We start from the raw sequence: 23,687 nt of genomic DNA, 5'->3' as shown, positions 1-23,687 counted from the left end.
AATACTGAGCGCCAAGTGGGGTAGTTGCAGGTACCATTTATTTTGTATAACTTGGCCGGGGTTCGAACCCGCTACATTCTGCATTCTATTGAATACCTAATGGACCAAATAACTAAATAATCTTGATAGTAAGCATTTATTTGGATAGTCTAATATATATCCGCTTCCATCGTCTGGGTTGGAATGGATTAATTCTAATAAAATATGAACTAATATTGACTGTAACTCGTGATGTTGGAAAATATTAACTAATATTGACTAATTCGGAAATGTGATGTATTTTGTAAACCTGTCTGGCATATCTTGATGGACCTCATAACAGCCACAATGTTTATCACTTAGTCCGGAGAAGACGAAATAGGCGGAACAATGGCTAACTGAATCCCAGGTATGACTAACTAGTGAATTAGGTAGCAGATTTGTTGATTGTAATAAGCTCATTCCGAATTGTATGAGTAGTAAACAATGCAGTCAGCAATTATACTTGGACCTGGGCATGCAAATAACACAAGTCTGTATCCACTAGGGGCCCCGACTGGCCGAGTGGTCTAAAGCGCTCTCCGTCACGGATCACTGCCATCTCAACTCTGTCTGCGTGGGCCAATCTCGTGGATCGGTGGTTCTTTCCGGGGTTTTCCCTGGGCATGCAAATAACACAAGTCTGTATCCACTAGGGGCTCCGATTGGCCGAGTGGTCTAAAGCACTCTCCGTCACGGATCACTGCCATCTCAACTCTGTCTGCATGGGCCAATGTGGACATGCGAGAAAGCTTGCCGGTAACTTCTCGTGGATCGGTGGTTCTTTCTGGGGTTTTCCCGGGTTCTTCCTCCACCATTAATACTGGCCGCCATGTATAGCCTATCTTGTGCTGAAAAATGGCGTTAAACCCTATAACAACAACAACTGTATCCACTAACACAATCAGCAATTATACTTGGATCTGGGCATGTAAATAACACAAGTCTATATCCACTAACGCAATCAGCAGTTAAAGCATCCGCCTCGAATGCGGTAGGTCGTGGGTTCGACTCCCGGCCGAGTCATACCAAAGATTTTTTTTAAAAAAATGGTACTAACAGCTGCCTCGCTTGGCGCTCAGCATTAAGGGGTTAGTGTTAGGCCTGGTCGGCCTGGTGTCAGGATAATGTGACTGGGTGGGGGACATCGTCTGCGGCATGATGCCCCATGCTAGACATCACTATAAACTGTCTCACTGCAGAAATCGTAGCGATATGACTGAACAGCTGTTAGGTCTCACTGGACAGTTTATCTTGTGAAATTTCATCCAACAATGACCAATTACAGACAAATGAGAATAATTTTACACTGAAGACACAAATAAAAACAAACTAGTGATTTTTGTAGAAAGCATGCATGTGAGATTTTGACTGCAGTAATCAGGTTAATTCATGATGCAACTGGTGGTTTTTATACTGAACCAACACTGCCACAAACCCCTCAATGTTACATTCATTTTTGACAAGAAATAGCTATTTTGAATATTTTCCAGTGAAATGCAGCTAAAAGAATCATTATGTACCTTATGCATGAATAAAGTTCAATAGTACTATAAAAAATTAGCATACTTTTCATCACCCCTCAACCATCTAGATTGTTAGATATTTACCTATGTAGCAGACACACGTAAATACGTAAGCCAAGCTCATTTGCAGACCAAGTTACGCATTTGATCTCCAATGCTCATCTAACTGTGACAGGCAGTCACCAACAAGCCAACCTATTTCCAAGCCTAACTCAAAGTAAATCTAAACCACATTATAGATTTAGCTTATGTGTGAATTTATAAATGCTAGGCTTGTGATAATTAGGTTCATGCCTTCTACCTTAAAACTTGGGGAGGGGGGGTCTCAAAATACGAAACTATCGAGTGAGACCTTAAAGCTACGTTAAAAATCCAAATCACACACACACGTAATCAGCAATTATACTTGGATCTGGGCATGTCAATAACACAAGTCTATATCCACTAGCACAACCAGCAATTACACTTGGATCTGGGCATATAAATAACACAAGTCTATATGGATTTCTAGTTTGACAATTCAAAATGAATGCAGCTAGTTTAACGCTGACTTCAGGAAAAATCAAGAAATGATTTTGAAAAAACAATTCTTCGAACCGATGCACAACTCGGCTTTCGGCAGTACAAGGAGAACCCGAGAAAAAGGGTGAATAGTGTTAATGTCGAATTGCTTCAGAGCTTCTGAATCATAGACGATCCAATTTTTGATAGACGGTCCTATATTTACATCCAAAGATATTTCATGAAGATTCTCTGGTTTTGTAAGGTCAGAGCTAAAGCTTATCCGTATGTATACCGATAAATCTATTCTGGTTCATTCTCAGTTCTAAATGTATGACTTTTATCATAATGATCTTATAAATCAATAAGGTGAAAACATGACTTTGTTATGTGAAAACATGACTTTGTTATGTGAAAACATGACTTTGCTATTTGTAAACATGACTTTGTTATGTGAAAACATGACTTTGTTATGAAAACATGACTTTATTATGTGAAAACATGACTTTGCTATTTGTAAACACGATTTTGTTATGTGAAAACATGACTTTGTTATGTGAAAACATGACTTGCTATTTGTAAATATGACTTTGTTATGCACAAACACAAATAGTTTGCTGATGGAACATAAGATTAAAACATATTTACGATGATATAAAAATAATATCTTCAATCATGACACAAATAAGTATGCTGCCAATCACCTCCTACCCCCCGCCTACCCCGTCAGTACTGAAATTGAAAAAGTGGTATCGACATTCAAAGACTAATGCAGTGGAAACCGAGTAAGTCAAATCGTTAGGCATAGGTCGAAAATGTATTTTCATAATTATTGATAACATCAGCTAAATTAATCAGGGTAGAGGAGTATCAAAGCCGATAGATACTGAAGAATTAAACCATGGGCTTTATGAAGAAAAAGAAATATTTGGAGAACGTAAATGGAACACGAAACTCACGAAATATAGGTTTGAATTCAATTTTAATTCCAGTGAATGCCTCTATCCAAAAATGTTATCAAAGCACTTTTGTATGTCCAGAGAAAATAATCACTTGAATTCAATAATTTGAAGAAAAAAAGATTCAAGCCCGAAATAAATAAAAATAGTGGTCACAACATATACTACAACTTGAAAGAGCTAGATGTCGTACTAAAATGAATGGACTGCATGTACAGTGTGCATCTATGCGGGTGCGTTTAGACCGGTAGACAGGAAAACAGTTGCATACGTTGGTTGATATTGTTTGGTTTACATATGTAGGAAGGACGGTACTATACTGGTACGAACGCATTTTCTGTGGGTAAGATTTATACAGTAATATACTACATTAAGTCTATCGGTCAAAAAAAACCTTCAATATACTATTGCGTGCCATAGAGTTATCTCAAACACTGCACACCCTATTTAATCGAATGGTCTAACTTAATGTATAGAATATATTATCTGGCATCACGGTACTAATTGTTTTTCCATATACCTCAATGCTAATGTTTTGTGAAATAAATATACTTTCTATCCTACCTCAGCATGCATGTCACACGCTGTCATAGAGAACAATGCTAGAATGTCAATTTGACATTGACATAACCAGGTACTCCATTGCATTTAAGAGAGATAACTCTGCTGGAACTAGACATGGGTAAGAGTTATCTATTCACAACAAGCACATTTTCAGCCATGTGTACGATGTTAAAATTTTTTCCAAAAAAATAAAAAAAATTATCATCTACATAGAAATTAACATAAACTAACAGAAAGTACAACTCTTACATAATGCACCAATTACAGCTAGTGTTCTTTATTTCTGAATGCAATGTTCCTACAATGTAAGCTCCGCCCATCTGGACTTGCGCAATTGGTACCGTTATACTATCTGCTCAGAAAACAGACACAAGTCAGTTTCTGTCTATTTATAGATGTGCCTGGCGCGTACAGTGTTAGTTTAAGATAGGTTTGTGAAGCAGTTGCAATGGAGGAAAAAATGTTTTTGTACTGGGGGTCTGGCAGCCTTCCATGCTGGAGGGTTATGATTGCTCTTGAGGAAAAGGGGTTTGGTGGCTATCCCAACAAATTAATTGAGTTTTCCAAGGAGGAACACAAGACAGAAGAGATCATGAAACTTAACCCTAGAGGACAGGTCTCTCTCTCTCTCTCTCTCTCTCTCTCTCTCGTTTGTTTTTGTAGCCTCGAACTAAACACACAATCCTGCAAATCCACATCCACATGGAGTAAAAGAATTATTTTTGAACGACTAGAATACGCTCTCAGTCTCACACATGCACATCCTTTTTCGCTATGCAGCTCTCCCTTCCTCCCCCTTTCTCTCTCTCTCTCTCTCTCTCTCTCTCTCTCTCTCAGAAATGGTGTATATTCATATCTTGTCAGCAAGCCTGTGTAATAAATGTAGACTTTACATCAGTCCTTGAACTTAAGCTGATAATTTAGAACACTGACCTAGTTCTGATAGGCCACTTACTGTGCATATGAGGCATATTTGTTTCTAAAATCAATACAAACTCTCTCGTGTACGTAAAAAGTTCATAACGTTTTTTTTTAGTAGGGTAATTCGCTGATACGCATCTTGAAATCCAAACTTGTCACAGGCAAACTACACACAGAACAATGTTTTCACACACCTGACTGGATATATATTCTTAACCACATACTTAGCTACCTACCCACCTGTCTACTTACTCAAAATCCATCCATCCATCTTTTCACGCAAGTCAGCCTGGCTACTCTCTTTCTCTCTCTCTCAGCCCCCACCCCAGTATTCCATGAGCTAGGTGTAAACAGGTTTTCTATCACCATTATGTGTTGTATGTGCAATATGTGATGTACTGTCATCCATTTATAGAGCTGTATTGTTTATGCACTATGTACCGTATATACTCGCGTAAACGCCGAATAATTTGGGGGAAAGCCCTGGAAGAAGAGGGATTGGCTTATCCGCGGGTCAATGTCTAAACCTGACAGATTTTGTCTTTTTGTTGACTACTGTAATGGCTGTAAATCTTGGGACACGAAACAAATATTGTTTCTCTGTCCTAAGATATATTCGTGTATAACAAAAATCATGTTCAGTGTCCCGACACTTATTACACTGTTATAAAGTACAATGATTGATTTTGTTATTATTTTGCATGTGCATATTTTCTGATTTCTCCTTCAGGAAATTAAATAAAGGTAAATACAGACTTTATAATTCGCATGCCGGTTGAGTTTACCCGGGAGACCAGGTTGAACTATAATGCACAGTACTTACACAGTGCAAAGCGTGCATAGCGTCACTTAGATCTTTACTTATTCCCAAACATATTAGATGCAGATTTTGCTTTATTCATTGTTTCGACCAAATTGTATTCTTCCAGATATTTCAGCTAGTCCTTAATAGCTGTTTCATTTACTTTGAATCGCGCGCTCACGGGTTACTTATTTTCAACGATATAAGCGATCCTACAAACTGAGGTAATATTTATCAAAATGTACGCACGTTTAATTGTACAAGGCACATAACCAGCATAACGTACATGTTCACGAAGAGTGGTAATATTAAAGGCTAAAATTCTCATTATAATCTACTTTAGTTTTGTGTTTTGGCTGAACAAGATCATAAATTTCCACACAATGGATCCTTTGTTGATAGTTGGCCTGCTTTGTCTTTCGTTTTCCGACAACAATATAGGCCAGTTAATCATTAAAACCCTGAAACTGGCTTGTATTAAGAGGGAATTTTGACCGGCAACTATGCCAGTACATTGATGCGTAATTGCCTTTCATTCCGTAATATTAGCACGATTATCATAGTTTTCTGAAACGGGGTGTAAGGCATACCTGCAAACTTTTCAAAATCCAAGTAGGCCACTGAATAAATAAAAAAGGGAGATTGGGAATTACAAGTTTGAGAGGTTTTTCGTCGCATTTTTAAAACCTTGTTTTCACTAAATATTAACTGATCTTACGGGTATAAAATGCGTGGAATTCGCAAAGGACGCGCCGTTTTTCCCTTTGACGCCCCTTATTTTCCCCCAGGACATGTCCTATTTTCATATTCAGGTCAGCTGTGGCCAAACTGCACATTAGGTAAATAAACAAGCAGAAAAGCCGGCGCTACTAATTAAAAGTTAATCCTGCTTATCGATGCAACTATTTCGTGAAAACAAGTGGCCCTCTGTCATAATTATCCAAAAAAAAAAAAAAAAAAAACATGTTCTACACTAGTGTGTGTTAGGCAAGCATCAGTAATTGATTGGCAAATAAAGGATTCCCAATTCTGCTGAACCAAAAGTTATCTAAATAGGCTGCCGCACGGTATCATACATGTGACAACTATTTTTCCCTCGTTGTATATCCGACCTTATTTCCTTATTGTCAGCTCGTAAAGCATTTAGTATTGTTTACTATAAACATATGTAGTCTGAATTAGTCTTTTGATGACACATATGCTGCATGGTATGTATTTTCATTCCTTTTTTGAATTTAGCGATGGCAATTAACGTTCGTGTATATGGTATAAAAATACCAGGTGTTCACCCATGTTAAGTTTCTTTGGTTGGAATGGCGCTATAACATATGGAGTTAAGCATTCATGTTGATCATTCTTGGGATTGAAATTAATTGTCGACAGTTTTATTGTTGCGTTTATTTTTTTATTCTGGTTTATTTTCTGACTTTTGTATTCTTGTAGAGGTAAAAAAAAATCATATATTTACGTGAGTAATGTTTAAATTTAAGATTCTATTTACTTTAGAAGCGAATTCTTTATAGTAAAGTAATTATTTCGTCACAACAATGTTCACAGGTTATAAAACTGAACATTGTTTCGATGGATTGCATACGATATATCTATTTATGTAGGACTTTTCATTTTAAGAATAACTGAAAATCGAAGATATAATGTAATAATTGAGAGTTCTCTGCAAAAATCGGGAAATATTATTAAATTGGGAGGTAAAAAAATTTCCCCTCCCGGCGTGAGAGTTGACGGTTATAGTGTAACGTCGCTTACATCAAAAGCAAACAACAACTCAGCTTTTACGGCATTGGCATAATTTTCGAAGCATTATTTCTGCAACTTCTTTATTGTAGTTTGGAGTTATCATTGAAGTTAGTGCAGTGGTGCCCATGATTCGACTCAAGGGATGTACTTCATTCTGTGCATGTTTAAATCTACAATGTACATGTGGTGGCGCCATTATATAAAGACGTTCTGCTGCCTAACTGCTAGCGTTGAATCAAACCCTATTATTTTTTTTTTGTGTCGTCATACTGGGATCACATTTTAAGGAGTTAGGTATTTACAATTTCAAGGCAGAAAAAAACGTAATTACTGGTGCACTGATATAAAATGTCCAATTCAATAATGCATAAACAAACAATAATTAAGTCAAAAGGGAGAGGTAGTGCTACAGCAACTCGCGAATGCTCAATTATCGTCAACGTTCGATCAAGTTATACACAAATCTAAATTAGGCAGACAAAATAAGAAAACAAAATTAAATAAATTACTTTTAAACAAGTGTATGCCATGTCTTTTTAATAATTTTTGTTAATATAAGTTTGCCGAAATAAAGTTCATTAAAAACAGTTTTTGGAGAGATGTAATTTTGGCAGTATCTCATTGGAAAGAGGAACCGCAAAGTCCTAATGAGTATCTATCCATGAGTATTTTAAATTTTGGCCCCCCCCCCAAAAAAAAAATGTTCTATCAATACAAATCCTGGACAGAAGCTGGTTTTGAAATTGTGAATGATCTAGTAGATGATCACGGTAATTTAATATCTTTTGAAATAATAAAACAAAAAACTAGAAGCGACGATTTTTTTGAAATACTTCTCCTTAATATCCAAAATTCCAAAAGCATGGAAAGATGCCATAAAAAAACCATTTAGTACATAATAATTTTGATAAGCAGGAGGATAAAATAATGTACTGGCAAGAGAAAAATTCACTCAAGTTTGTTTACAAAGATTTTTTTAAAAAAAGCTAAAAGGCAACACACTGCAATGCAACAAACTTGGATGCAAATATTTAATAAAAATATAAGTAGTGAGGAGTGGTCTGAGATTTATAGCCTGGCGAAATGCTGTACCAAGGATACCAAGTTGATCTCTTTTAACTTTAAATTAATCCATAGAATAATCGCTACTAATGATTTTCTTAAAAGAATTAACATATTAGAGGAGAACAAATGTACTTTCTGTATGAGTGAAAATGAGTATCTCTTTTGTGATGCAGTATTACTTCACCGTTTTGGTGCCGTTTTATTGAAGATTTTGCACGTTTATGCCCAAATATTGTACATTTCTCTAAAACAATAAAAATTCCTAGGAAGTGAACAACTGGACAGTTTGTGTAATTTCCTGCTTTTTTTTGGGCAAAATATTATATTTATACTTGCAGATTCAATATGAAAATTCCTTCTATTTTTGATTTTAAGCAGATAGGTGCAATGCATAAGAACATTGAAAAATACATTGCTAAGGTAAATAAAAAATAGGTCCAATTTCTTCAAAAATGGACCTCAATAATGAACATGTAACTTGTATTTGACTTGATGGTAAATATAAATAAAATACTGTAATATCACAAAAGTCCATGAGTGTGTGCCATATGCATGTCTGCATGTGTGTGTGTGTTTTCTTTTTCTGTTGATTATATTTATTATCCCTAGATTACCTGATAACCAGAAATCTTTGATTGTAAGGTGACCTTGGGATGGTTCTCTGACCCTGTGGTCAACCTATTACGGGGTTATTAAATTTAAAAAATGTTTGCCTAAATCAATACATTTAGAACTTACCGCGTGATGTCACTCAGTTGTGGATCGGCTTATACGCGGGTCGTCCACTTATTAGTGTTTATACCTATTCAGTTTGGGAGATCGGCGTATATGCAAACAGGCGAGTATATACGGTAATATACGGACTATGAGTTTCTTGCATATGTTAAATCAATAAAGCTATGTTCTGTTCTAACTTACCTACCAAATAATTATTTACCTACCTACACTCGTACCTATCCATCTACTTGTGATATATGGGTACATATTATGCATATCGGGGGGACGGCGTATATGCAAACAGGCTTATACGCGAGTATATACGGTAATATACGGACTATGCGTTTCTTGCATATGTTAAATCAATAAAGCTATGTTCTGTTCTAACTTACCTACCAAATAATTATTTACCTACCTACACTCGTACCTGTCCCTATACTTGTGACATATGGGTACATATGCATATTGATTATTGAGTAACAGCTCTCATTTAGGGACACCTTTCGTTTCGTTTTTCTTACAATCTTTCAAACACCATGGACCGTGCTGCGGAGAAAGTTTGAAAACTAGTTTGACCATTAATTTGATAACAGCGCAAATTGAAAACAGTATCCCGACTTTACGGCTCAACAAGATCTTAGTCAGGGAAATACAGAAAGGAATTTTCATATAAAAAACAAACACTTAACACAAAAATTGAAAACAGTATCCCGACTTTACGGCTCAACAAGATCTTAGTCAGGGAAATACAGAAAACAATTTTCATATAAAAAGCAAACACTTAACACAAAAATTACGAAAACGTCTGGACTAGTACATGCTAGAATCAGTGGGGTAATTTACAACAAGAGATTTAACGATACAAGTTGTGCAGAAATAAATAGACCCGCGGGTTCCTGTGTCTATCATATAGCGAACCAGTATGTCTGTATAATAAACGTATCTCATATTATGATTGTAGTTGTTTAAAATGGCAGTTCGAAATTTTCTTTACTAATATTTATAATTTTTATGACAGCGTTGTAAAACAAAACTTGTATTATTATTAAACATTTTTCAGGTTCCTACTTTCAGAGACGGGGATATTGTTGTCAATGAATCCAATGCAATTTGTCAGTATCTTGAGGTAGGTACTCCATGTTTTAAAGCCGTCTGTGGTCTTTTATATTAGTATCGGTGCCAAATTACCTCCTTTCTTTTGATGGCATCAATGGAACACTGGAACAATGGAATAGTACTACTACTGCTACTACTACTACTACTACTACAATAAATAAATAAATGTCGGTTCACCGCTAACAGAGAACGGATCGCTGAATTCTTAATTCTTTTTTGTTTAGCGGAAAGGTCGTATAATAATCTCCACTGGATGGAGTATTAACACGTGAAGAATATAAAGTGCATTCTAGAAACAAGGACTCAACAAGGCCCTGTATATGTTGAAATTTGTATTATCTTATATAAATTAACTATGTGGATATAAAAGTCTAGACGTATTTCATGCACAAATCTTTCTTTGTATAGTCACATGCTTACTGATTGATATATTCATTGTTCTGATGAAAATACAGATCTAGAAATGATATTTAGAAACCAACACAACACTCTTTTGTAGATATGTGTTCACTGATGAATGTCTCAATTGACGATAAGTGTAGTGTACATTTTACTTTTAAAAAAATGTAATACAGTTTGATATCATTAAATGAATACAACTTTCATAGTGCTTAATCGCAGCGAATATTTCTTCTGTTTCCTTTGAGTTTATTATTTTCTTAATATATTCAGAAATTTCGTACCAATTGCTTAGAGCTAAGGAATTTTTCATTCCATCGCCATTCTAAAAAAAGACATCAGGGGAATCAACTCTCTGCATATTTTGCGTAAAACGATGTTGTTACTGCACATAGCCCCAGATTCAGACCAACATTTTTTCATTCCTTCTGAATTTCATGATATAAGAAATCACACCTTCTGAAGCCAGCGAACCTCTCTTTCTCCAAGTGCGCCGTCCTCAAAGTTCTATATATTCCCAGAATCAACTATTCCAGTCATCGTGTTCATTATTATGAGAAAATTTCTGAATTATAAATCATCGATTTATCTATATCTTCTGTGAAATCATTTTTAAAAACAAAAATCTTTTTAGACAAGATACAAGAACCATGGAACCATGTTGATTCCAGATGATCCAAAAGAAATGGCTGCAGTACTCCAGAAAATGTACGAGGTAATAGAAACACATTGGAATATAGGTTTACACACACACACACATACACACACACATACGCATGCATGTATACACAAGCACATGCATGCATACGTACATACATGCATAGATACATACATACGTAGATATATACATTAGAATATGGGTTTATTTACTGTACAGAGATTTTATTTTCTGCAACGTTACTGACCAATGTTCCAAAAATGTTGTAAATTTAATTATGTTTTTTTTGTGGCTTTGTGTGATAACTAGTATTTAATTATGGATAAAGATTATTGTCACACAGATAGCAGCACAAAATGCACACACACACACCGCGAATACTGTATAAGACTGAAAGTGGGTAAATACTGTCATTGCGAAAGTTAGTTTCTATGCAGCATGTAACTTAAACCCAGTTGGAAAACTTTTACCTCGATATCACAGAACACAAGGCAGTTGTGTAGGAGATCTCAGTTCGAACTGTAGCTTTCAAATTGTCCCTTTTGTCGTTCGGTGTCGACCTCTCCGGTGGCCTAGTGGTTAGAGTGTCCGCACCGGTTGCGGAAGGTCGTGGGTTCAAACCCCGGCCTAGTCATACCAAAGACTTCTAAAAAGGGTATTAACAGCTACCTCGCTAGGTGCTTAGCATTAAGAGGTTAGTGTTAGGACTGGTCGGCTTGGTGTCAGGATAATGTGACTGGGTGGGATATCATGCTACCTGTCTGTGTTATGATGCCCTAGTGCTAGACATCACTTTAAAACTGCCACACTGCAGAGATCGTAGCAATATGACTGGAACATTGTTAAAATTACGTTAAAAATCAAAATCACACACACACACATTCTGTATCAGGGTAGAAATATCGGCTAAGAGAACTGTCGTTGTACTAAAGGATAGAATACTATTTTGGAAAGTATACCCTTAATACCTTTTAGAGAAGTATGCAAGATTAATCAGGAAAGGGTGTCCAATCTCATACATTTTGCAGGGCCGTGCAGAGGCCAAGATACCTGAGCAATTTGCTCAGGGCCCCGCCCCCAGGGGGCCCCCACACGCAATCAAACACGGCAAATTCTGCCGGCCGAAAGCTTGCGTTTTTTTTTTAATTTTATTTTATATAGAGAATCAGTTATAACATGCACTGCAGCACGAAGTAACTAATATCAATATGAGATAGGGAAGAAAAGGAAGTGGGATGACGGGTTGAATCGTTCTGCTATATAGTTTCTACCGGTAATGCGACTCACTTGACTGACGTGAGATTTATATGACTTCGTCAATTCGTCACTTTCTCTTGGTCTGAAACATCAGTCGTCATGCATATATTTTGCATAAAAAGGATCTGTGAGCGGTGATCTGCCGATGTCTTCCAAATTGAAAATAATTCACGTGTAAATAGGGAGGCAAACCTTTTTTGATGTTGGAATTACGACAACTCCGAAGACCTCAGATGCCCCTTTCAGTAGTTCATCAACTCAGAAAGATGACCCTGACATCCAACCTTTTGTTCCAGCAGCTATAGAGCGTTTAGAAGCTGATACCACTGGACATGACTTAGGTGCATCTGTTACTGGTAACAGTGCTGACAGTGACAGTACAAGTACACCAGCCATTTTTGAGAACAGTTAAATCACTGAAACTGGTGAGAGTGATAATCCTTCTGCAAGGCCAACTGGATCAGTTTTGTTGCAGCCATTTGACTTTGAAGAATTTGAAACTGAACATTCTTATCCACTGAAGCTGCCAAAAGATACTGGAAATCTCATATTTCGAATGTCTGTTTTGAAAGGTTAAATGCCAGATGGGGAACCATTTTCGCGAGATTGGCTTGTATTTAGCCGAGCAAAGATGGCACTATTTTGTTTGCCATCTCAATTATTTTCACCTGAAAGTCAGGTTCAACGCTTGACTTCATCACTTGCAATGATGGAAGGATGCTGACCTGGAAAGAAATGGAAGCATCTTATCAATCGTATTCCTGAGCATGAGCATTCAAAAGCCCATAAACAGTGCTAAATTCAGTGGCGTGAAGTGAAGAATGATCGGTTAATTGAATATTTTCTGGATCGCCAAATCCTCACTGAAGCAGCTACATGGAGAAAAATTCTAGAACGAATCTTGGATGTGGTTCTGTTTCTTGGTGAACGTGGATTGGCTTTTTGCGGAAAGTCTGGCATTATTGGAGATCCTCATAATGGAAATTTCTTAGGATTGCTAGAACTGATTTCGCATTATGATCCAATTCTCAAGGAACATGTGATGAAAGTTAAGGCTTCAAGCGCATTATCTCTCAAATCGTTCTCAAAATGAATTCATTGGACTTTGTGCTGCTGAAGTTCGGAGACGAACCGTAGAAGAGTGTGAATCTGCAATGTATTTTTCAATTATGGTTGATGCCACCCCTGATGTGAGTCATACTGAACAAACTACTTTTGTCATATGATACGTACATGAAGAACTTGGAAAATTTTCTATGGAAGAGCGGTTTTCAATCTTTGTAGATTGTGCAAAAAAAGACTGGATCTGATATTGCAAGATTAGTTCTGGAGACTTTGGAAACTTTGAAAATTCGCTTTGAGGACTGCCGTGGCCAAGGCTATGACAATGGGGCCAACATGGCAGGAAAGTACAAGGTGTTCAAGCAATTTACCTAAAGAAGAACCCACTTTCTATATTCTCACCATAAGGCTGTCATACATTGAATTTGTGTAGACTGAATGCTGCCTCAAGCTGCACAGATGCTGAGACCTTTTTGGAATTGTTCAAACTCTTTATACCATCTTCTCTGCTAGTCCACAACGCTGGGAAGTATTACAAAAGAAGCTGCATGGCGTGTCTCTGCATGAGCAATCTGGGATGCGATGGACTGAGAGACTTTATAGCATTCACCCCTTTTATAATCACTTGTGTGAAATCATTGCCTCTTTGGAAGAAGTTTAGAGCTTGAATCTTACTGCAAAAACACAAACTGATATGAAAGGTGCCATAAAGTATATGAACTTCTTCAAATGTGTTCTCATGGCAGGCATTTGGATGAAAGTCCTCACATTGATTGATCGCTGCAACCAGTCATTCAGGCAAGAAAGGCAACTGTTGATGTTGAGGTTAAAAATTATTGTGACATTGATTAGTCACTTCAAATCTGTTCAGAATGGCTGGCCAACAATTTTGAAAGAAGCCAAAACAGTGGCAGTGTCTGCAAAAATCAGTTCTGAATTTCCAATCCATCAGAAAGTGAAGCGTAAACATTTTGCTGGAGAACAAGTTGAAGGCGATGAACATATCACAGATTCAATGGAATTGGAATCAGAAGAAGTGGCAGCTTTTCGGAGAACTCTGTTTTTAAAATCACATTATTCAGTTTTTGGTGGACTTACAGTTCATTTCACAGCCATTCAAAAAATCTTGGCTACATTCTCTTTCTTATGGGAGTATCAAAAACAGTCTAAAGATGAAATTAAGAGTGCTTGTTCTGATTTTTCAAAGAAATATTCATGTGACATAACTGACACTGAACTGTCTGAAGAATTGCTTCATATGAAACAAATTCATGCAGAAAATTTAGGTGAGAGACCTCTTTCTCCATTTGACTTGTTGAACAAGATTTCAGAACTGAAGCTTGGTGAACTCTTCAGAAAAGTAGTGATATCAATAACAGTTGCCTCAAGTGAGCATTCTTTCAGTAAATTGAAACTCATCAAGAATTTCTTGTGCTCACTTATGGGACAAGAACGAACTAGTGATCTTGCCATTTTGAGTATTGAGTGTGAATTAGCGTGAAAACTTGAAGTCCATGATATCATTGAAGAATTTGCAAAATGAAGTGCAAGAAAAATGACCTTGTAACAAAAGAAAGCTGTACTTCTTATAATCGACTATTTATTTATTATTATTATTTGCGGGGGACAAAGCTGAATGATGCTGGGGCCCCCAAATCCTCTGCACGACCCTGGTGCCATGGACAACATTTCATTTTGAAAATTGCAAATGGTTTGGTTCACGTTTTCCTCTAATAAAAAGTTGTTTTTCTATGCAATGTGGTATCAGGTTTTGTATGCAGTGTGTTATCAAGTTGTCTATGCAGTGTGGTGTCAAGTTTTGTTTGTAGAGCCATTGTAAGAAACCAGAAATGTTAATTCATAATTAAGGACTCTGTCATCATCATCATCATCACCATCATCATCATTGAGGGGCCCAGAGTGGCCGAGTGGTCACTGCCATCTCACCACTGTCTTTGTGGGTTTGAGTTGCATGTTCAGCCTATGTGGGTATGTGAGAAAGTTTGCCAGTAGCTTTTCGTGGATCAGTGGTTCTTTCTGTATTTTTTCCCGGTTCTTCCTCCACCATTAATACTGGCCGCCATGTATAGCCTATCTTGTGCTGAAAAATGGCATTAAACACAACAACAACATCATCATTGCAATTATTATTATTATTATTATTATTATTATTATTACAGTCCAGTAATATACAGGAGAATATAGTGTCGGGTGTCGTGTACTACCAATGGCGAACCAAGCCAGAGGAAAGAAATGAGGTTTGTTTTAAGCTGTTCCTATTTCAATTGCTATAATTATGATTATATATTGTATAATAATATTGATAAAACCAAGCAATTAGTCACTCTTTTGGAGCCATCATCAAAATGCACAGTTTTTGCTAGACTTTACAGAAGCATGAAATGGAGTCACTCTAATTTCTTAACATGATATTCGAACGTATACGTATTCATTAATTTGATATAGTAATAATTCCTTATATTAGCTAATTGGGTTATGTTTTGTGGTGCATGGGTTGATGTACAAAGCTTTGGCTTGCAAAGGCTTACTGATGGATCATACTAATGTGAAGCATGAACTTAGGGTTTTTTGATATGTGGTCATTAGGTGATTAAAGAAAGTAATAATTTTGTCTCCATATTTCCGACTCTGAGCATGAAACTAATTCCGACAGTGAAATGTAGCACAGAGAACAAATTTTGTGTTTGGTTCTGGTTCGAATGGATAGCCAGTTTAGGGTACAGAGCAGCAGGGAGGTGTGTTCTGATCATGGTACTCTAAGTATGATCCGAGCAGCTGTGTTTTGAACTTTTTGAAGTTTCTGGAGCAGATATTGAGATGAACCAGACAGAACTGAGATACAGTAGTCTAGGCTTTAAAGTACTAATGAATACACAAGTGTTTTAGTGGCATTAACTGAAAGATATCTGCAAATTGAGCTGATGTGTCTCAGCTCAAGATATGCAGCCTTGCATGTTCATGACATGTTGGTGCAATGTGAGTGTACTGTCCAGAGTAACACCTAGGTTTTGTACTGATTGTGTGAATTTAATGTTAGTGCTGCTGATATTTATTGTTTGAGGTAAACGATGTGAAGGAGGTAAAGGATGTGAAGAGAAAGTCTTTGTGTTGCGATCAGAATGGCCTCAGTTTTATCATCATTCATCTGCAGCTTATTACATGTCATCCATGATTTCACATCAGAAATGCACCTCTCTACACCTTGGATGGTAGCATCAACTTCAGTTGGATGGCTAGATTTGTATATTTGGGTGTCATCAGCGTACAATTGATGAGACACTGGATGATGATCTATGACACTTGAGAGCGACTGAGTGTACAGAATGAAGAGAGCAGGTCCAAGAACAGACCCCTGTGGAACACCACAACATAGATCAATTGGGCTGGAGTGTATTCCATTTGCAGATACAATTTGTGTCCTGTTGACCAAGTAGGACTTAAACCACAGTAAGGCTGTATCATGAATGCCAAATACATGCTGGAGATGGTGAAGTAATATATCGTGGTCTGTTGTGTCAAATGCTGCAGAAAAATCAAGGAGGGTGAGGACTGTAATCTTTCCGCTATCCAATGCAGAAAGAATGTCATTAACTACTTTTAGAAGAGTAGTTTCAGTACTATGGCAATAGCGATATGCAGATTGTACATTGTTAAAAAGACTGTTTGAATTTAGATGAGATACAAGCTGGGATAGAACAACATTTTCTAAGATTTTTGAAATGAATGGGAGATTAGAAACTGGGCGGTAGTTCTTTAAATCGTTATGGTCTAGTGTTGGTTTCTTCAGCAGAGGCTTTACAATAGCAGTTTTGAAAAATGATGGGAATTCCCCGGATGAGGGAGAGGTATTAATAACATCAGTTAGTGAAGGCAATACTGGACCTAAGCACTCAAGCAGCATTGATGTTGGAATTGGATCAAGTCCACATGACTTTGGTTCAGTCTTCATACGATTGTACATACGAAATCCATAGAGACAGGTTCAAATATATATATATGTAAACATTTGATAGTGGACTGGCTTGACATTGAGTGACTCACTGAGAAAAATGGAAACTCGAGAGGAATGGATGAAGCTGGTTGTTTGGTCTTGCGCAGTGCCCCAACCATCTACCAGACTATGGGACTAATGATGATGATGATGATATATATATATATATATATATATATATATATATATATATATATATATATATATATATATATATATATATGTATATATATATATATATATATATATATATATATATATATATAATTTTCCAGTGAGCTAAAGGATCATGTTTCTCTATTATTCAACATAAATCATGACTAAAGCTCATGTTGGATAGTAAAACAAGCAAGCCTGGTTACATCATGGAGAAAAATAATAGATTATCCAATAATCTACAGAAACAAAAAGAGCAGATAATGCAACAGCGGTTGAAATTCTCATTTAACTAAAATTAATAGAATATTACCATGATTCAAAGTACTAGTCCTCCTTCAGTTTTACTTGAATTCATGAAGGTCCATAAAAACCTACGAACCTTCTTTTCATTACTTTAAACCTATGACATGAAATTCAATGTGTTCATTCTTTAAAGCCCATTTAAATTATTTAATGCACGCATTGTTTGCAGCATCGTAATCTCTTTTACTCTGGCATTGTAATCTTCATTTACACTGGCATCATAATCTTCATTTACACTGGTGCTATGATGATGCGTAAACCAATGAAACAATTTAAATTCCAGAAAGTTTTTGAAGAGAGACTTCAAAAGGCACGTGATGAATTGAGTCGATGGGAAAAACACTTAGAACAGGTATGTCATCTTTACTATTTGCTCCTTCCATTATTATAAAGTCCACCTTTGTGAGAAAACAAAAGGAACGGTCACTTTTGCTCCATGGTCACTTTTGTTCCAGCAGCTTTGGAGGAGATGCTGTATAGAATATTTTTGTGAAGGTATTGGTTTAATTGTTTATGACACATGGTGACATTCTTTGTCTATTTTATTTCTATATTTACATATCAATTGTGATAAAAAAATACTAATTTGACAACATCGATTCACACAACAATAATTGTAGCTTGAAGCTGTTGAAAAAACGAAAACTGAGAGTGAAATTTATCAGAAATTTTAAAAGACCAAGCTTGACACTATTTTATGAAAAAAATGCTGTTTCTATTTTTGAGTCTGACAACGTGAGTAGGAAAATTAACGTGATTTCACTTTAGTGAAATGTTATTTCTACTGAAAGAAACTTGAGTTCTATTTAAGATATTTATCTAAACAGCATTTTTAATTCCAGGCTATTTCCATTATCACTAACATGTCCCTGTTGGTCAAATTAAAGGCAGATTTTGTTTCTGTACAAATGTATTGCTTAATTATAAACTTAAGTCCAGACTGAAGTTCAGAGGGTGAAATACAGTGTGTGATGCCTTTTACCTGAAATTCAGTCCATGGTGCCATTAAGTGTACTTGCTGCAGAATTGACGCAACATGCAAGTTTGTCAGGAGGGGTGATGATCTGGTATCAACGGTTCTGAAATAGACAAAATAAACTAATGTTCATCCATATTTATATCAAATAAATTTCAAGAAAGGTTTAGTTGTCTGTAGGTAAATCAGAAGCATGCAGGCTAATCCAGAATGCATGAAAGAGTTAGCTATCTAGACACATTGAATATGGTCCAAGGGTGATAACTCATGAAAACATACATACTAGCACACGTAGGCTTGTGAGAAATTTGTGACAAATAATCTCATGAATGTACACACTTTTACCGAGACTGCTCACATCTCGATGTATGGCTCAGTGGTTTTAAATCTCTCAGAGATGTCCAAACTTCCTGATATATGGATTAACAGTCTTTGAACAGCTCATGAGTGTCAGACATTATATTTCCTTGCCTTTCTATTCCAGTGTAAGACTGGCTTCATTGCCAATACAATGGCCTTTTCCATGGCGGACATCTACTTCTACCCTTACGTGGCGCAGATGAATCGGTTTTGCATGGATCTTTCTAAATATCCAAACATCAAGGCGTACTATGAGCGTCTGAAGAACCATCCAAGTTTTGTGTCCACCTACCCACCTCACTGGAAGGATACAGAAAAACCTGATCTCCTGTCACATATTTAGCATTTTTCCCTAAGAGTGAATGGCATCTACTATATCACACTTTAGCTTGGAGTAGTGAGACTTTCTTACATTGAACAAGTCACACAAAAATCAAAATGTTATTGTAACATACCCTGCTTAGCATCAATACATGCGGAGATGATATTCAAAAGTGTTTTTTTCTCTTCTTTCCTCCCAAAGCAGAGGTAGAGAGCCGGAATGCAAGTAAGTTGTTAAATTGATGAAAGTTTATGTCGTCATACTGACCTATTAAAAACCACTGTACGATTAAAACAATTAAAATGCATGATTTCTTTGATAAATCTCTTTTACTTCCAAACATTGCAATTATTATGTACCATCAACTCTTATGCATAAACAGACCAACATGATCATGTACACACATACACATTTACACCCAAACTTTTTTTTTTGTTCTTGTTTTTCTTGCAATTTGGGGCTATTTAATGATGCATCTCATTTATGAAGGTTACATAACATTTTTAATGTGTTATACTGCCTTCAAAATGCTGCATTCATCAGATCATCTTGATTTAATATGCTTTCAGGGCATATCTTTGTTTATATTTATGCTTTTAGGGCATGCTCTTGTTTGCATTTATGCTTCAAGGGCATGTCCTTGTTTGCAATTATGCTTTTGCAACATTCCCTTGATTGCATTTTTAGACTGCTCCGGTGGCCTAGTGGTTAGATCGTCCGCCTCGGAAGCAGGAGGTTGTGGGTTTGAACCCCGGCCGAGTCATACCAAAGACTAACAAAAATGGAACTAACAGCTGCCTCGCTAGACGCTCAGCATTGAGAAGTTAGTGTTAGGACTGGTCAGCCTGGTGTCAGAATATTGTGACTGGGTCGGATATCATACTACATGTCTGCAGCATGATGCCCCAGTGCTAGACATCACTATAAACTGCCACACTGCAGACATCGTAGCAATATGAATGAAAACTTGTTAAAGCTGCATTAAAAATCCTAATCACATGACATCACTTGATTGAATTTTTGTTTTTAGGATCTGCCCATTGGTTGCAGTTACATTTTTAGGATATACTTTTGATTTCATTTATGCCTTTAGGACGTGCCCTTGATTTCATTTATGGCTTTAGGATGTGCCCTTGATTGCATTGTTGCTTTTAGGACATGCCCTTGCTGGCATTTATGCTTTTAAAACATGCCCTTGAATGCATTTATGCTTTTTGGACATGCCCTTGATTACATTGTTGCTTTTAGGACATGGCCTTGTTGGCATTTATGTTTTTAGGACATGTCCATGATAGTATGTTTGCATTTAGGACATGTCCATGATTGTATTTTTACTTTTAGAATATGCCCATTGGTTGCAGTTATATTTTTAGGATATACTTTTGATTTCATTTATGCCTTTAGGATGTGCCCTTGATTGCATTTATGCTTTTAGGACATGCCCTTGATTGCATTTATGCAATTAGGATATTCCCTTGATTGCATTTTTGCTTTTAGGATTTGTTTATTGGTTGCATTTTTGCATTTAGGATCTGTTCATTGGTTGCATTTATGCTTTTAGGATAAATTTTTGATTGCATTTATGCTTTCAAGATATGCAGTTGATTGCAATTTTGCATTTAGGATATGCGCTTGTTTGCACTTATGCTCTTAGGACATGCCTTTGATTGCATTTGGCCTTTAGGACATTCCCTTGGTTTCTTTTATGCTTTAGGACATGCCCCTGATTACATTTGGCATTTAGGACATTGCATTGATTGCATTTGTGCATTAGGACATGCCCTTGGTTACAGTTATGCTTTTAGGATATGCCATTGATTGCGTTTATACTTTTTGGACATATCCTTGATTGCATTTATGCTTTTTGGACAGGCCCTTGATTGCATTATTTCTTTTAGGACCTGCCCTTGATTGCATTGATGCTTTTAGGATCTGTTTATTGCTTGCATTTTTGCATTTAGGATCTGTTCATTGGTTGCATTTATGCTTTTAGGATAGACTTTTGATTGCATTTATGCATTTAGGATATGCACTTGATTGCATTTATGCATTTAGGATATGCCCTTTATTGCATTTATTCATTTAGGATATGCCCTTTATTGCATTTATTCATTAAGGTATGCCTTTGATTGCATGTATGCTTTTAGAACAGGCCCTTGATTGCATTTATGCTTTCAGGACATGACCTTGATTGCATGTATACTTTTAGAACATTCCGTTGATTGAATTATTGTTTTTAAGATTTGCCCATTTGTAGCATTTATGCCTTTAGGACATGACCTTGATTGCATTATTTCTTTTATGACCCACCAAGTATAATTGTTGATTAAGTTAATGGATATAGACTTGTGTTATTGACATGCCCAGATCCACGTATAATTGCAGATTGCATTGTTTACTACTCATTCAAATTGGAACGAGCTTATTACATTCAATAAATCTGCTACCTAATTCACTGGCTAATCATACCGGGCATTATATTTCTGTGATTCAGCAAGAGTCTGTTGACACATCGACATTTCAATAACTACCACAGATACGTCATCAGTTTTGGGATTTTTTCTGGACTTTTACTGAAATTTATTCAAGACTTTAAATTCCTAGGACTTTTTACTGTAATTCCATAAGTTGTTTTATCTCATTTTCCCTTTTATTCTTGGATTTTTTTATATATTTGCTAAATTTTACAAAGTTTGTTGACTTTCACTCTTTAAGAGCATATACTCTGGAAAGGAGGACTCACTGGCCTACTTTTATTGAACGACACACCTCCATGATCGGTGCAAGTCTGATGACAAAAGGTAATGCCTTTTTAGGACTGACCCATTCTTTAGCCACTTATTAATGCATCATGGAATTATGTCTCACTTGGTTAATTACAATAATATTTATTTATGTTAGGAAATCAAAATTACTCCTTTGAACCAAATCAGTAGTGTGACCTCTTGACTCATTTATAGTACTACATACTACCATAGTCAGTCAGATTAACTGCCATAATGGGCATCACCTTCAGACCACTTCAGATTTCTGTTACTAAAACTTGTTGTCATGATCCAGCACATTTTTGTTCTTCACACAAGGATTAAAGGTATATTACAGTAAGGCAAAGGGAGATAAACCACATTCCAGATGAAAAGTAGTTACCTTTGGACATTTTTGTGTTAACTGCTATATTTTTGATAATGTATGTTTTTTTAATATCTTTCATTATTGTTAGTTTAATTTTTTCCTACGCTTTCACGAATATCAAGAATGCAAAAATCTTCTATACATTTTGTTGGTAATAAGAGCAATGTAATGTTAGATGCTTGCGCATGCATTAAAGAATATCAAAACTTAATGATTTTGGTTTTTGTAAGATATACTCGGTGAAAGGTAATCATTATTATATGGCTGAAAAGTTCTCAAGATAGTCGGAAATCAGTGATATATGCATAATGACTTATATTGGTGTTCGTGCATGTCAGATTTTTGAAAACATTAAACTACTCGGTAATAAAAATGGTATTACGTTAAGAGATCAAACAATACTTTCTCAATTCCAATAAAAAGGCAATTGTCCTTCCTTAAACTCAGGCAAAAATTCTTTTATAGCTTAATGAAATTTAAGTCTCTTAGGAGTGAACGCTTATATGGGTCACCTGTTTACAAAATCAGTTTGACTTGACAGAGGTTGACAAGCATTTATAGAAGCGAATATTGGTCAAGACAGCAACCATATGCTTACCATCTGAAACACATCTATGTGCTTTCATCCTGCCTGTAGGAGTATAACTGCATATCTGTACTAGGTTGGTTCTGGTATTGTCCATTGATGATTGTCTCCCAAAAAGCACTTTATATCACTATATATTTTTTGTTTTAAAAATATTGACATCACAAACCTTACTAAAAGATTGTTACATTTTTAATAATAATTGCAGTTGTAGCTATATAATCATGGAAGAACTATTTTGTGGTATTACTTTTGATATGTTTACCAGCAGATTCCATATTAAGCATCTGAAGCAGATTTAGAATATATCTTGTGTGTATATACATTTTATTTTCTTATTATCTGAAGATTTTTGAATTTTGGCTCTTTAGTATAACCTTGTAATCTATTATCGGGTATACTTCTCAAATCTAACCAGGCTTATAACAATCAGTATAAAAACTATTAACGTTTAATTTCTGAATTATGTATGCTTAATTGCTCATCAATCTAATACTTTTTCTTCTTTTCTGTTGCT

The 23,687-nt window shown here is 36.1% G+C and overlaps 1 protein-coding gene across 1 annotated transcript; it reads left to right on the top strand.

The window, feature by feature from the left end:
• The first annotated feature begins 3,934 nt into the window (after positions 1 to 3,934).
• Positions 3,935 to 19,624, top strand: LOC149783356 (glutathione S-transferase A-like). Its single transcript, XM_089931558.1, has 6 exons — positions 3,935 to 4,184; positions 9,889 to 9,954; positions 10,978 to 11,058; positions 15,501 to 15,578; positions 18,078 to 18,146; positions 19,255 to 19,624. Exons 1-6 carry the CDS (start codon positions 4,017 to 4,019, stop codon positions 19,471 to 19,473), a joined length of 681 nt encoding a protein of 226 aa, XP_089787684.1. The 5' UTR covers positions 3,935 to 4,016; the 3' UTR covers positions 19,474 to 19,624.
• The last annotated feature ends 4,063 nt before the right edge of the window (positions 19,625 to 23,687 follow it).

Source organism: Sinohyriopsis cumingii, chromosome 14, assembly GCF_028554795.1.
Source record: "Sinohyriopsis cumingii isolate HCF-2022 chromosome 14, ASM2855479v2, whole genome shotgun sequence".
NCBI lineage: Eukaryota > Metazoa > Mollusca > Bivalvia > Unionida > Unionidae > Sinohyriopsis > Sinohyriopsis cumingii.
The sequence above is the reverse complement of the archived record's forward strand: the minus strand, read 5'-3'. Positions and strand labels throughout refer to the sequence as shown.

Bases quoted from the DNA above. Each gene is read 5' to 3' on its own strand.
- LOC149783356 (XM_089931558.1), top strand. From the start codon at position 4,017: ATGGAGGAAAAAATGTTTTTGTACTGGGGGTCTGGCAGCCTTCCATGC. The intron at 11,059-15,500 runs GTAATAGAAACA...TTATTATTACAG, and splicing joins TACTCCAGAAAATGTACGAG to TCCAGTAATATACAGGAGAA. The intron at 15,579-18,077 runs GTTTGTTTTAAG...TTTAAATTCCAG, and splicing joins AGCCAGAGGAAAGAAATGAG to AAAGTTTTTGAAGAGAGACT.